The sequence below is a fragment of the Silene latifolia genome, chromosome 11 (genome assembly GCF_048544455.1).
Source record: "Silene latifolia isolate original U9 population chromosome 11, ASM4854445v1, whole genome shotgun sequence".
Classification (NCBI taxonomy): domain Eukaryota; kingdom Viridiplantae; phylum Streptophyta; class Magnoliopsida; order Caryophyllales; family Caryophyllaceae; genus Silene; species Silene latifolia.
In genome coordinates, this window is record NC_133536.1 from 66471126 (window position 1) to 66487327 (window position 16202).

The following is a 16202-nucleotide window of genomic DNA, read 5'->3' on the forward strand; positions in this document are numbered from 1 at the left end:
TCATGTATTCTGATTCAGCAGAGCTCTTTTACTGACAGTTGCTTGTTTCTTGGTCTTCCAAGAGATTAAAGATGAACCAAGCACTACACAGTAACCACTCAGGGACTTACAAGAGTAAGCACATTGACCCCAATCAGCATCACTGAAGGCAACAAGCTGTAGATTTGACTGTGCACTGTAAAATAACCCAGCATTAATAGTGCTCTTCAAATATTTCACAACATGTAAGGCTGCTTGCATCTGAGGTATCCTTGAATTACTCACAAATTGACTAAGATGCTGCACACCATAGGAAATGTCGAGCCTAGACATATTAAGATATAGCGACCTTCTTATCAGTCTCCTGTATTGCTCAGGATTGTCCAGTAATTCACCCTGATCAATAGACAATTTCAATCCTTGTTGCATTGGGAATTTTGCATCTGAACAATTCTCCATTTTTAAATCATTTAAGATATCCATAATGTATTTTCTTTGATTAATCATGAGTCCTGAATGATTCCTTGAGATCTCTAATCCAAGAAAGTATCTCATTTGACCCAAATCCTTAATAGAAAAAGCAGAATGTAATGCATGCTTGATCTTGTCAATCTCTGAAACTGAAGTGCCAGTTAACAGGACATCATCTACATAGACTAATGCAGCTGTAAATGACTGATCAGTTGCATTTGTCTTTGTGAATAATGAATAGTCTTGTCTTGACTGAATATACCCATGACTTTGAAGAAACTTTGTCAGCTCCTTATTCCATTGCCTTGACGTTTGTTTCAAGCTATACAAGGACCTTTATTTGTAGACCAGCCCTTCTTGAACAGCATACCCCTCAGGTGCCTTCATATAGACTTCCTCATCTAAGAAACCATGGAGGAAAGCATTATTTATGTCTAGTTGAAATAATGGCCAATGTTTTGCAGCAGCAACAACTACTAAAGCTCTAACTGTTGTGAATTTAGCAACAGGAGAAAAGTTATGCTTATAGTCCTTATCTTTAACCTGATTAAAACCCTTGGGCACTAGTCTTGCCTTAAATCTTTCCACAGAGCCATCACTGTTATACTTAATCTTGTACACCCACTTGGAACCAATGGCTTTGTGACCTGCTGGTAAAGACACAATATCCCAAGTTTGATTGGATTCTAATGCTTGGACCTCTTTCTGCATAGCTTCTATCCACCTAGGATCTTTCTGAGCCTGTTTATAAGTATAAGGCTCATGTTCAAGCATGACAGTAGATAAGGAACCAATATACTCAGGATGATAGTCTTCTAAAGAACCCAAAACTTGTGACTGAAAAGCAGTGGACTGTACAGAACCAGTTGAATGATTCTGTCCTAGTAAAAAACATTGAAAATCTTGTAACCAAGTTGTCATTTGTCTTGGCCGTGTTGGTCTTCTGATAATATTAGGTTCTGAGTGAGAAGTCTGAGTTTGAAGATTATGGGTCTCAGGTTGATCCCCAGATAATTCAACCTCAGAATGAGTCTCATAATGTGGAATAGATGCTGTAGCAGAATGTTGAATATTGCTTGTGACTGATGGGGTAACCACCAGAGTAGATACTACAGGATTTACCAAACTACTAGTTGTAATCTGTAAATCCTCATGAGGCTTGTCTTTATGATAAGGAAAAATCTGTTCTTTAAATAAAACATCCCTACTAACAAATATTTTATGCAATTTTAAATCATACAGTCTATACCCTTTTTTATTGTGTGAATAACCAATAAAAATACATTCTCTTGCCTTACTACCAAATTTATCAGTGGAAGTGGGGGGTATTGTAGCATAACATAAACAACCAAATACTTTCAAATTATCATAGGAAGGTTTATGATTAAAAAGCAACTCAAAAGGAACATTATTGTCAGTAACTTGTGTTGGCATAAGATTTATAAGATATGTTGCAGTCAATAAACAATCACCCCAAAATTTAATAGGAAGATTAACATGAAATCTTAAGGCTCTTGGAGTCTCTAAGAGATGTCTGTGTTTCCTTTCTACCCGTCCATTTTATTGTGGTGTACCAACTACACATGTCTGATGCAAGATCCCTTTTTTCCTTAAAAAGTGTACCACAATGCTCTTGTAAAAAATCAGTGTCATTATCTAATTTTATAAGCTTGACATTGGCCTGAAATTGAGTCTTAACATAGGCTAAAAAATTCTTTAACAAACTATAAACCTGATCTTTATTTTGAAATAAAATTGTCCATGTATTTCTAGAAAAATCATCTAGAATAGTCAAGAAGTACTTTAACATCTAAATGCAAAAGATCAAAGCAATGAGAAGCCTTATTATAACTAACAGGAAAGGGAAGCATGTGATGCTTAGTTAGAACACAAGATTCACAATGAAAATCAGATCTTTTTATTATATGAGAATATTCAGGTACATATTTCATTTTGTTTACATACATATGGCCCATCCTGGAATGTACAAGATCTCTAGACTTAGAACTACTAAAATAAGATAAAGCTTGAGAAGTATTTGAAATTCTAGTAGGATTATTTAAAACATCATGAAACTTATTTGAAACTAGCTTCTTAACAAGATTAACTATGTACAAAGACTTCTTATCCAAAGATTTTTTGTCAAATCTATATAGATCACCCATTCTCCTGCCTTTAGCAACTATAGTCTTACAGGAAAGGTCCTGAAATATACATTTATGTGATGTAAACACAACAGATAAACGGTTATTATCTAATAACTTGCTAACAGAGAGTAAATTCTGTTTAAAGTCAAGTATATGGAACACATTAAACAAGCTAATTTTATCAGTTAAAACAACTGTGCCTATTTTATGCACAAACGTAACGCTACCATAAGGCAAACCAACTTTAACAGGCTGTGGGAAAATATGAACATTAGTCAAAATTTGATTATCATAAGGGATGTGATTAGAGGCACCTGTGTCTATAATCCAGCCACTTAGGCATCTATCTTTATAAGCATTAAACACATAAAAATGAGAACAAATCATACATGCAAAGTTAGCAGAGGAGAGCCTGGGTTGTTGATCAGTAATTCTTTTAAGAACTTGATCAACAGTAGAAGTAATAATACCATCCAATACTTCAGAATTAAGTCCATTACTGGTAGATGCAGTGCTGGTGACATTAAGACCATTAGGAGAATCTTCTTGGTAAATACTGTCGTCAAGAGGTGAAACAGCATACAGAACATCAGCAACATTGGCCCCTCTGGTTGGTGCTGCAGACTTAGTAAATAAAGCCTTGTCTCTCCCCTTATTCTTGTCATTGGGAAATCCTCTCACAAGGAAGCAATTTGCTGGATTATAACCAGTCTTCTGACAGTGTGGACATTTGGTCAGACCAAAGCAAGTTTCCCTTGTATGACCATTTTTATTGCAATGATCACAATGCTTGAAAGTAGCAGAATTGTTGTTATTAGTTTTAACAGGAGGTTTCTTGGAATTTGAGTGTCTGAAACTAGCATATGCATTGGCTTCAGTTAATAATACAGCAACATTATCTGTAATTTGTTTTTGGCGCTCAATGTTTTGCAATAAACTCAATACCTTATTCATTGTAGGCCGATGGTCCATTTATAGGATTTGAGTCCTTATACCATCATATCCACTATTCAGGTTCATCAAAAACTGATAGACCTCTCTACTATTTTCTTTAGCAAAGAGCATGTGCAAAGATTAACTTTCCCACATGAGCAGGTTGGTAAAGGATCCAAAAAATCAAGAGTTTCCCATAAATTTTTCATCTTGCCATAATATTCCACTAAAGACAGATTATCTTGTGAAATATCTCCTAAGTCATTTGTCAATTGATAGACCTCTAGAGTATTAGATTGCCCATAACGTTCAAGTAAATCATACCAGAAACTCTTAGAGGAGGTGACATACTTAAAATTTCCTCTTAAACCTTTTTCCAAAGAATTAGACAACCACCGCATCACCATAAAGTCACATCTTTTCCATTATTTGTAACGTTTATCTAAAACAGGAGGCATAGCACAAGAACCATCTAACAATCCATCTTTATTCTTTGTTGCCAAAGACATTAAAACCTCTCTTTTCCACCCCAAAAAATCGTGCCCATCAAATAGAAAAGAAGCAAGAGTAGCACTAGGTTGGTCAGATGTGGATAAGAACAATGGGCCATCATAATAATCAAGTGCAGATGAAGAATCAGATGTAATTGTCTCAGGCATGATGATGAATCAGTCGTGAAGAAAAGGAATAAGAAAAGATGAACAGATAGAAACAACAACCAAATATGAAGAAACTGTGACTGCGGAAGCGTTTATACCTCTATTTCTTGATAGTATGCAAGACAAAAAAAAAAAACAGAAGAAAAGAACCCCAGAATCATATAACTGAGCTTAATACTGATACCATATTGAATCTTATGAAACTGATATGACACAGGTATGAAGACATTGGTGAAGATATGAAGATATTGATGAAGATATGAAGATGTTGATGATGAAGATTAAAAATATATATATGAAAAGAATGATGATTGTATTGTGTATTGATATGTAAAGAATTATTTGTAAGAATTATAGAGAGAATTCGTTTGAATGTAATATGTAACTGAATTTTGTATTTCGTCAATCTAAGTTTCAATACATCAGTTGCTTTATATTTATTGCAACTATTACACCGACCTACACCAACTAACTATGGTTTAGTTAGCTATACCAGAATTAGTTATATTCCTAACTAACTCTAACTGGCTACTAACAACCATAGTTTCAATATATCTAATACGGTCAATTGTTGTCCTTTAGTTTTGACACAAATACCAAGGAAAGAGAAAGGAGCTAATTATTAGAAGACAAGTGAACCAAATTGAGTGTGAATGATGAAATTACTCATCAAATGTATTCCTAAAATAGAAAGGACAACAATTGAATGAGACACCCCAAAATGTAATAGGATAACAAATGACCGGGACGGATGGAGTAGATGATTAAAAATAGATGTAATACGTGAACAAAATAATGTATATAAAGAGATAATTTTATTATCATATTTTATGTCTCACACTTGATATGTTTTTTTGTCAATAATATCTTTAAAAAGTAAAGATAATAATAATTAAGTTAAGTTAAATTAATATAAGTTAAGTTAAGATCTTATAAGTTAAGTTCAAAAAAATTCAGTTCCTATAAATTCAGTTCAGATCATATAAGTTCAGTTAAGAAAAATTCAAATCCTCTCAGTTCATAAAAGTTCAACAAAATTAAGTTCAGAGTCAAACAAATAGTAATTTGATATAAATTTTAGGCGATGATAACGTCGTTATCGTTTTGTTTATTATCATTCAAATACAACTTAAATGTATACTGGTATCTTACTATTCACTCTCTCAAAACTTGAGTGACATTAGTAAAAACGGTATTGGAGTTGTCATTACCCTAAATTTTATAGGGAAAAAAATAATAAGTATTTTGAGGAATGTCATCATTTCCACATTTCTTTTACTCTGTATCTCTCTTAAACACAAACATAATTACTACCTGCCTAAACCTTTTTCTCAGTGACTCGTCAGCTTCGCCATCAAATTTTGAACTAAAAAAACACTTTTGGAATGGATAAGTGAACCTTTTTGCGGAAAAGGTATAACCAGAGTCGTAGTGGCGGTAAAGAGTCAAGTGATGGCGTGTATTGATGGTTTGTTTGATGTTGAAATAGGTGAGAGTAAGATTTTGACATATCATTAGTAACAGTGTCATGGTGCAATACATTATGCTAATTGAAAAGATTATTCAAATGGAGGTGATTACAATATGTCATGTTAATTGAAGAGGGATTGATAAGCCAAGCAACTAATGTTTTAAGAGATTGAAAGTATTACTTGTATCAATAAAGACACTTACTTTTCTTGTTGACTATGTGGTGAGCACTCTATGGTTAAGCATGGCTTTTAGGGAGTAGTCTTAAAATAGATGACCTCCTAGGAAAAATTCCCAAATCCACACTGAGGGACAACAAAATGTGCTAAAGAAGACTCGTCTTGATCTGTGGATCAAGTATATAGCTTGGTAAGCTACCATGAGTAGCCACTTCCACCTTAAGGTTTGAGTTTGGTGTGTAATACTCTGTATTCCTACTCGGTCGAGTGGAATCGACCGAGTGTATTTGGATTATGCCAGAAAGTTCCAGAATGGTTTACTCGGATTGTGGCAGTGGTAACTCGGTCGAGTGGATCGGTTTAGCGGTCCCAAGGTTCCATTTCGTGGTTAGATTAAGGGTTATTATTTAAACCTAATCAGTGTTTAATCCTTTTTTACTCCCTGAACACTCTCTAAGCACACCTAATACTCTTCTAATCATCCTTGTTGGAATTTCTTGCGGTTGTTGAGTTATAATTCAGATCTTCATCTCTAGGGCATCTCCGTTGGGTAAGTTTCCGATCTATGTTATATGTCAATTTCTTTCGAGACTCAACCCTACGTTTGGGCAGTGGGGAAATGTTATCATATTAATTGAGTCAATAGTGATTTTGTATAATTATGTGTAGGTGATGAGTTCATAGAGAACCTATATTGAATACTTGCGTCGGTTGTCGAGTAATCGCTAAAGTAGGTTTCTTTACTCAGCTACTAGTATATATGTAATCTTACTTTAGTATTATTATATGATGGATTGTGGTGATAATGATGTATCGTGATAATGAGATTAGTTGTGTTGATTGTTGTTGATTGGTGGTTTAGGAGTCAATTGGGAGATTGGCTCCGCCCGGGATCGCTTCGTGTGGTTTTCTTACATACAGGATAGATGTGCACATTAATTGAAACACCCCCTCTTACCTGGCAAAGGTAATCGGGAGTGTCTCCTTCTCAATTTCCCGAGGCAGTGAATCGGAACTTCAATTAAGTAACACTTTATTAGAAATACATGTTTAGTGAATTACATAAAAGAATAAATGAATAATACAAAGTGAATTCTACATGATACAACTCAACTAAGGACTACACCATCTACCACGTGACTGTGCAACTCGAATCTAAAATCCGTAGCGCGGCCCATATTCCGATCATCATCATATCTAAACCTATACTCCAAACTGTTTCTCATATGATCGGGAATATTATATAGATCGTCACATGCCACCCTAATTAAAGAAGGTAACAATTTACATATAGCCAACACACGTCAGTTTCTATAATACAAACACTCACGAAATGACATGTGAACATGAACATGCAATGCAATAATGAAGCACAAAAGTCACAAATCTCCATCCACCACATATCCACATCCATGTATAACCCGGTGACGGCATCGCAACACCACCACCAAATAGCCAGACCGCAGCCCGTAAAACAGGTACGCGGGACGCACCCGTGGTACCGAGCCCAGACGCTAACCGGACCGCTGTCAGACGTCGTGACACCACACGAGTCCCTCCATCCTCAAGTCATAAAAGTGCACGTCCTCCTTGGAGTGGAAAACTCCAAGGAGCGACCCGGGCATAAGACGTCCTCCCGAACCACCTTACGTCTCTTCAACAACCACACAACACAATCACAACTCCGCCAACAACCTTCAACATCCACCACAATAACATGTATACAATATGCACACAATATGTCAAGTATAATTCTTTCATATGCATGACGACTACCAAATATGCCTCTTTCTCATCTATAGTGAATGTCAAGCACACCATGTATACATATGTACCAACAACCACAACAATAACTCAAGATACCATCCCTATTAAAATGTTATAATGCAATCCCGACAATAACAACCATTCTCTAAGACACAATTACCCCAACCACATGTTACAATGTAAACCTAATAATCATGTAAGACTAACAACAACAACAAGAATGACATATGTAAACATATGAGTAAGCATTCATATTACAACAATCAGTAGGGAAACCCTACCTTTTAGCAAACTCCGCAAGCAACTCGAGATAACCAAGAATCCATCTCACAAAACAGTCACATCCTACATAAGTCACATAATTACCATCACTACACATCCTATACTTTTTTATTATGTAAAACCCCTTATTATTACCCTTTAATTACCCATAATACAATTATAATTACTAATTAACATTACTCATAAAACCCCCCAAAAGTTAAGGTTTGATAATAGAAATAGAAAAGATGAGATCTTGACTTACAAGGTGAAAAGAGAAATGAGAAAGGTGTAAGATCTTCAAATCAATGCTCACACACCATGGGAGGAGGCTAGGGAGAGTTCTAGAGATAAGGAAGAGGGTTTTGAGGCTATAGAGAGAGAGAGAGAGAGAGAGAGAGAGAGAGAGAGAGAGAGAGAGAGAGAGAGAGAGAGAGAGAAATGATTTAGGGTTAGGAGGATTATAATCTTGAGCATAGTTTATATCGCCACTGTACAGGTCCACTCGGTCGAGTACCTGTACACTCGGCCGAGTGCACCTCACTCGGTCGAGTATCCACTATACTCGGCCGAGTGCACACTACTCGGTCTAGTATCCATCATACTTGGCCGAGTTCACACTTCTTGGTCCTCACACTCCCACTCGGTCTAGTGTGTACCTCCTTACTCGCAATTACAACTCTCCTCAAGCCTAAGAGTCCTCTCACTATACTCAAAGGGTCATTTAGCAGTCCCAAAAGATCCAGGCATTATATTAATGGTCTCGGTTCGCGGGTGTAATACCACGTTTTTCTAGGTCCTGTAACTCGGCCGAATAGGGCTTACTCGGCCGAGTAATGCATCGTGTATTTCTGGTCAGGCTACTGTCCAGGAATACTCGGCCGAGTATTCCCATTACTAGACCGAGTAAGGGATACTCGCCCGAGTATTCCCAATACTAGACCGAATATCCGGTCTGACGGGTATTATTTCCGCGGTTTTGATTAAAATGATTAGAGAAGTATAAATAGCGTGTTGAGCAATTTCTAATCAGTTCTAAATCATTATTTTACAAAACCTAACGACGCTCTAAACTTCTCTAATCATCTTCATCTTTTCCTAAGCCAAGGGTGATCGATTGCGAGCTTTTGGATCTCGTTGTCCATGTCGTCTGTGTTAGTAAGTCTCTAGTATTCCTAATCCGTTTATCTTTGTTATTGTTAGAATTTGTGCAAACCCTAATTTGGGTTAATTTGGGGGAATGGTTTATAGTGATGGTGTGTGATTATTCGTGTGTAGGTGACGGTGTCATGGACAATTGCTATTGATTGCTTGTGTGTGCTTGGATTGCGAAAAGGTAGGGTTTCCCTACTCAGTTGATTGCGTAATTTATTTAAGATTGATGATTGTGATGTTGTGATTTAATCGATATGATATTATTGTTGTTGATTGTATTCTGGAGTATTGGAGTTGAGATGGATTGACGATGTTTGCGAGGTGCGTCCTCGGCTGAGTGGAGTCACTTGCGGGAGTGGCTTCACGCCCTTGATTTGCCCTTTGTAGAACCCGCCACAAGAGAGGATGTGCAAATTAATGAACATGAGTTATCGCTCGTTGTGATGAACGGGGCTTAGGTGGGCAAGGCTGCGGTCCCCCACTGCCAGTGAGGATTATCTGTCGCAGCAGTAATCTGGCAGGGCTACACCCTTAAGTGTGTAGTCAGTATAAGATGTGATGGTGAGATGAAGATGATGGTGGAATAGTTGCCTTTGACATTGTTGTATTTTGTCTTATTTTAATTATACAGTGAACTGACCTCGTTGTTGTTTGCAAACCTGTGGTGATCCATTCGGGGATGGATGTCATCACTTCGAGTCTAGCTTTCGCTGTTACGAGTTTAGCTGTTTTGATTTTAGTTGTATTGGGAACTTTATACTTTTCTTTTGATTTGGTTTTGAGACAATGTAATCTTTTAAACTTTATAGACTTTAATAAATGTTTTGGAATGGTTACTTTTGATATACTAGCCTCGGGAAACCGAGATGGTAATAGTCTCTCATGCTAGGGTGGTCCTGGTAAGGCACCTTGGTATGTGGGGGTGTTACAAAGTGGTATCAGAGAAACGATTCTGGAACCTAAAACCAATGAACCTAATGAACATAGGGAGTCTAAATAAAACGAACCCAAGGAGAGTTGTATGGAGCTATCGCAAAGACTTGGGAGACGTCCCGAAGTCGCATTGAGGCCCTTACAACTTTGAGCCGGTCACGACGGGGTGTCAAGGGATCGTTATCTGTTGTATGCCTTTAAGTATATGTTGGATGAAGTATATTTTTAGGTTGAATAGAAGTTATTGGAGTATATGTAATGTGATGTGGGGTATGTATATATGATCATGATGATGTTAGTATTTGATTTTTAGAAGTATTGAGTTGTTATTGTTTGCCTTATTCCTGTTTAAGGTTTTTTGTTAAGAAAAATTGATTTTTATGAAGACCGATTATGGAAGGGTTGTCTTAAAACTGTCATAAGTAGAGTTATAGAAATGATATTGCCGTGATTCCAATTTGAGGTGATAGCTTGTATTCTTACAATTCTAACTATAGGTCACACGCCCGAAATGACCAAGTAACGAGTGAGATATGACTGTTTTACGAAAAGTGGACGTTGCTGAGAACTGTGCCGGAACTCGGCCGAGTAACTTTCATATTTGGCCGAGTAACCCATATTCGGCCGAGTAATCTTTCTGTGATAATTTTGTTCAACTTCTGGAGTCGGGAAGTCGACCGAGTGGTATAGTTACTCGACCGAGTACAACATATACTCGACCAAGTACCTCTTTGGGCGGTTGTTTTGAGTCGACGGCTACGTTCTTACATATGTATTGAGTCGTAGGTTATGTGCACATGTATGTTTTGGGTCTTAAAGCATTCTTTTACAAAAAAAGTTTGAAATGAGGATGTGAAAATTGTGGTAATTTGGGGTATATAGTGATTTCTGGAGAGAAATGATTATGACTGTAATACTACGGTTTTCTATGTCTTTAGGTACTCTATCGAGTGGGTTACTCTGTCGAGTAAGTATGGCTAGTTTACGAAACAGTGATCTGCTGAAGGGTACTCGGTCGAGTAAGTTGGGGACTCGATCGAGTAAGGGTCACTCGATCGAGTAAGTTACTTCTGCGGTTTGTTTTAACCGGGTTTTGTTAGTAACGCGTGTGATGCGTGTCTAAAATATGACGTTTCGCACTCTATTCTGCACGCATTTCAGAGCTCAGATGTGCAATATATGCCTATATTTCCCTATTTTCTTCTAGTTTCGTGTTTTTGTACTTTATTGCAGAAATGTGAAGAATTCAACGGGAAATCAAGCCAAATCCGTCCCCGAGTGACCTGCATTGCATATGACGTAAAGGAATTGCTTAAGGAACGAGCTTGGTGCGCGATCCAAGGCCCAAAAAGACAAGTCCACGGGTTAAAAGAAGTCAAGTAGTAGCTCGGCCCGATCGATCGACCAGCCTTGTCGATCGATCGACCAATGCTCGAGTTCGAAGCTCTTGTTTCTTTGAGGAGCGATCGATCGACCAGCCTTTTCAGTCGATCGACTGGATTTCTATTTCAGACGAGAATTAGATGACCGTGAATCTTGAAGCCCGTGAAGTCTAGGTTTAGGAAATAAGTTGTTGCGTTGATTGCTATATAACGTAACAGAGAACATCAAGTTTCATATCAAGTTTTTATCTAAGTTTTACATCACAATACAGTGCTTTGAGTTTTAGTTTTATTTCGAGTAGCTAGGGTTTGGGATAATCGATTTTAGCATTGGAATTCTGCCTTTGTTTTTGATCCTTCCTCTGAAATTCTCGGTATTCATTCTGCCCTAATTCCATTTATTGTTTCGCTTTTCGTCATTAGTATTAGAATTGCTAGATTAGTGCCCAAAGCCAATTATTGTTATTGTTATTTGCTATCTATTTCAAATCATGAATTCAGTACCCTATTGTCTTAGTTGTATTATTGTTTTTACCTTCATCATGAGTAGCTAAATCTATAGTGCTAGGATGTAGGGGAATTGTAGCATAGGCGGCATTAGATTGAACACGGACTGAACCCGCGTGTCAGTCGATCGACTGATCTTGGTGGTCGATCGACTGACCTTGTAAGGTTATCCTTCGTTTTAATTTTTCTTAATCTTGTATTTAGCAAATCGAATGCATGCGACCAGTTAAATACCTATTTTGTGACCGACCCATTAGATCGAAAGATAGGGAAGGTTATTTGACCGTCAATTAAATCGACTAAATTGTGCTAAGATCGAAAGATAGGTATAGTTTAGACCATTAGTCACTTTTTTCAGACGAAAGTCGTATTAGTGACATTAGGGACCTATAGCGAGATCGAGAGATGCTATATGTTAGGAGTGGACCGAGAGGACCTCTTATTTCCGCCTTACCCGTGATTGATTCAGACCGACTTAGTTTGCTGCCGCCGAAGCTATAATGACCCGACCATCCTAGTACCCTTCTTTTATCTGTTTAAATCGTATTTTTAGTTTATTTCCTTTCTAATGTTATTAGCTATAGACCAATTTAAATTAACCCCCATAATAGTTACCTCGGACTGAACATAGATCAACTAAAGTTTACAAGTGCCTCCTTGTGGTTCGACCCTGTTACCACTAGCCTAGGTTAGTCTTAATAGGAGATTATAAATTTTATCTTTGGTACTCACAACGACGGGTATCAAATTTTGGCGCCGTTGCCGGGGAGGCAATAGTCCTAATTTTAGTTGTTTTATTTTTTGGTCTTTCTTAGTTTAAGGGACATCCGTTCCTTAAACTTTTCTTATATTCTTTTTGTAGTTTCATCTTATGCGCAGGTCACAGGGTGGAGAGTTAGTACCGTTGAACCCTGAGCTTGAGAGATCCTTGCGCGAGTTGAGGCGAACACAAAGAGTATTACCGACGAGAGGAAGAGCCGAGTACTCTGTCAAGCTATCACGAGAACGATCCGTTCAAGAAGACCCACGATCTTCACTGTTTCCACTTCTTCACCGAGACGCAGTTACTTCTCGGAAATCCCAGTCATGGCCGAGGAAGCAAGTATAGCTAGTTATTCGAGCCGACGGTGACAACTTATATAAGGGGTTCGAATTACCAGGAGATGCCGGGAAATTCGAACCAAAGCCTGCCTACATTACCATGGTCGAGAGAAATCGGTTTGGTGGAGCGCAAATGAAGATGCAAAGAAGACATATGGAGACCTTCATTGATTATTGCTGCTCCATCCCCCCACCAGCTGGCGTGACCCAAGATCAAATCAAAGAAACCATGTTCATCTTCTCCCTTCGTGATGCTGCAAGGGAGTGGTATAGAGATTTGGACCGGACCGCTCTGGAGATCACTGATTGGAATACATTGGCATTGGCGTTCTACAAAAAGTACTTTTCTGCTTCAAGGACGATCGCTATTAGAGCTCAAATCACGGGCTTTAAACAAGGGCCAGATGAGAATTTCCACGAGGCATGGGTCCGATTCAAGAAGTTGGTGCGAACCATACCGCATCATGGGTTCGAAAAGTGGAGTTTGTGCAATCATTTCTACAATGGGTTGTACGACGATCGGAGGGCCATTTTGGATCTGCAGCCCAACGGGAGATTTCTTTGAAAATTTGGGAGCAACCAAGGGGTGGAAGATCATTGACGATCTAGCTACCCACAAGGCCGAGTATGGGAATTCAAGGGGAAACCAGAGAAGAGCTGCTGAATCCTCTTCTGTTGCTGCGCTTGAGGCTCTCACCGCGAGATTTGACAAGTATGAGCTAGGGGGAGCTTCTAAAGGTGGGATATACCAAGGTAATGCCGTGTCAGACGGCCCCTTCGCCTGTGAAAGGTGTAGAGTTGAGGGCCATGTCTCGAAAAATTGCCCTAGCCCCTTTGAATCTTGTGCTGCTTTTCAACACTATAGGCAGACAAACACCTACTACGAGCCACCGCATCCGAACTTAAGTTGGAGAAGCCAAAATGTCCAAAATCCAACCCAACAGCCGCCACAAAGAAGAAGCCATATGTCCCGCCTCATCAAAAGCAACAAAGCAATACCGAAGCCTCCTTATGTGCCGCAAAGAAAGAACAATCACAAAATTCTGAGTTCTCCGAGCTTAAGAATCTGTTGCTAAAGGAGTCCCAAGCAAGAGAGGCCGGGATGAAGTTACTTGAGAGCCAAATTGCTCAACTGGCTAGTAAAAGTAACACTCGAGCTCCCGGACACTTACCCACTCAACCCGAACAAAAGGAGACCCTAAATGTCATCACTCTGAGGAGCGGGTCCACCCTCGATGGTCCTGCCATGGTTGAGGATGCTGTCGAGAAAGATGAGCCAGAAATAAGTCAAGAGAAAGCTTCAACGAACAAATCAAAGAAAAAGGCGTTTGCCAGGCATTTCAGTCGATCGACTGAAGTACCTAGTCGATCGACTGAAACACGGGTTCCAGGAGCTTCGAATCGTGCAACCCTGGGCCGATCGATCGAGGAGGTTGGTCGATCGACCAATATCACTGCTGATGTTGAAGAGTTTCGTCCTTTAATGCCAAATAATCTACGAGACCACTTGTTTCGGGGAACCACCGTCCCGAAAATTTTGGGGGCAGACCCGAGTGCTGATAGGTCAGTCCCGGCTCCGAAGTTCGATCCAATGACGGTCAATGGTTCTCATTTGAGACGGTCTGAGGAGGGGTCTAGCTTCAACAAAGAAAAGGTGACGGACTTTCAGCCTAAGTCCAAGGATACCGGCACGCGCGACTTAGAGGAGAGGGCTAAGGTGCTCCTTACAGCCCCATATCCGGAGAGACTCGTGCCGACGAAGGAACAGGTATCTTTTAGTAAATTCGAGAAAGTTATTCGTAGCTTGAATGTTCAGGTACCCTTCCTTGAGTTAGTTAACCAAGTGCCAGCATACACTAAATTCATGAAACAGTTGTTGTCAAAGAAAAAATCTCTTGAACATGTTCACACTGTTGCGTTAACTAAAGAGTCTTGCTCCTACTTGTCTCACACTGCGCCCCATAAGTTAGAAGATCCGGGCAGTTTTTCAGTTCCTTGCAGCATAGGTACCTTTTCTATCGAAAAGGCTTTATGTGACTTAGGAGCTAGCATAAGTGTCATACCCTTGAGTCTAGCTAGGAGGCTTAAGTTGACCAGGTTTGCAATAACTGAGATGACAGTTCAGATGGCTGACCGATCTGCGGTCGAGCCTATAGGAGTCCTAGAGGACATACCCGTCCAGATAGGGAAGTTTTTCTTCCTTGTTGACTTTGTTGTCCTTGACATGCCTGAGGATGACCATATTCCCATTATTTTGGGTAGGCCATTTCGCACACCGCTTCTTTGGTGCGATTATAGATGTCGGTCTAGGAACTTTGACTTTTAAAGTGGGAAAGCACTCTATTGTCTTTTTTGCCGGCTAAGAAAAAGGATCCCATGTGGCCTGTTACATGTAATACGGTCTCTAAAAAGAGATCGTACTTTGTACTTCCTGATATGCCTGTTTCTATTCCTGTTGTAACCCCTCCGCCCCGGATTGGGAGCAAGAAGGAGGAAGAATCTGTTATTTTAAATAATGCAGGAGCTGGTTTGGGGAAGAGCAAGCTGCAAGTTATTCCAGCCGCGAGAGAGCCGATCATTCAAAGAGGAGGTCTTGGATGCCTAAGCTATGGGACCGATGAGGAAGTGTAAAATGAGCCAGCCAAGGTGAGATGGTCTGATTTGGAGTCTAACGATCCCAAGGAAGTCCTTAATTGGGGAGATGCCGAAGCTGATCAGCTGAGTTCTCCAACTGTTGAAGCTAAGAAGGGTGCAGCTGATGAGATGAGCACCATTGAGGCTACCTCTAGTAGCCAAAAACCAACGAAATGGGCCATACCATGGTCCTTCTTGATCAACTATTAGTTGATCATGCTCGTTATAAACTTCTTTCTTTTTGCTTTGTTAAGACATTTTTATTGCTTTTGTGTGCGCGAAAACTTCGCTTTTATTCTTTTTGCTTAGAATTTTCAAGTACTTTAGACTTCTTCGGGTTTTGCGCAATTTTGGGCGCGTACTATTGTGCATTTGCAGGTATTTAGGGCTTGTTAGCTCTACTCATTGAGAAATTACGAAGAAATAAGAAGTACAGCAGTTCTTCCAGTCGATCGACTCGCCATCAGGGTCGATCGACTGAGTTTCGCTTTCCAGGAGCTTCGATCTGTTCACATGGTCGATCGACTACCCCTATAGGTCGATCGACCACGTCTCTTCTTTCAGACTGTTCACGACCTCTCCCCGCTTTGTGTTTGGTCGATTTGCGGACTTAAGGGAGTTTTC

At 39.3% G+C, this 16202-nt stretch overlaps 1 protein-coding gene across 1 annotated transcript; it reads right to left on the bottom strand.

The window, feature by feature from the left end:
- On the bottom strand, positions 1 to 3569 carry LOC141613508 (uncharacterized). Its single transcript, XM_074432250.1, has 4 exons — positions 2253 to 3569; positions 2025 to 2131; positions 799 to 1654; positions 1 to 702 (listed from the first exon to the last, which is right to left on the bottom strand). The coding sequence occupies exons 1-4, from the start codon at positions 3567 to 3569 to the stop codon at positions 1 to 3; spliced, it is 2982 nt and encodes a 993-aa protein (XP_074288351.1).
- Positions 3570 to 16202: the final 12633 nt, after the last annotated feature.

Bases quoted from the DNA above. Each gene is read 5' to 3' on its own strand.
- LOC141613508 (XM_074432250.1), bottom strand. From the start codon at position 3,569: ATGGACCATCGGCCTACAATGAATAAGGTATTGAGTTTATTGCAAAAC. The intron at 2,132-2,252 runs GTACTTCTTGAC...ACTCAATTTCAG, and splicing joins TTTTGCATTTAGATGTTAAA to GCCAATGTCAAGCTTATAAA. The intron at 703-798 runs GTCTACAAATAA...GGGTATATTCAG, and splicing joins ATGCTGTTCAAGAAGGGCTG to TCAAGACAAGACTATTCATT.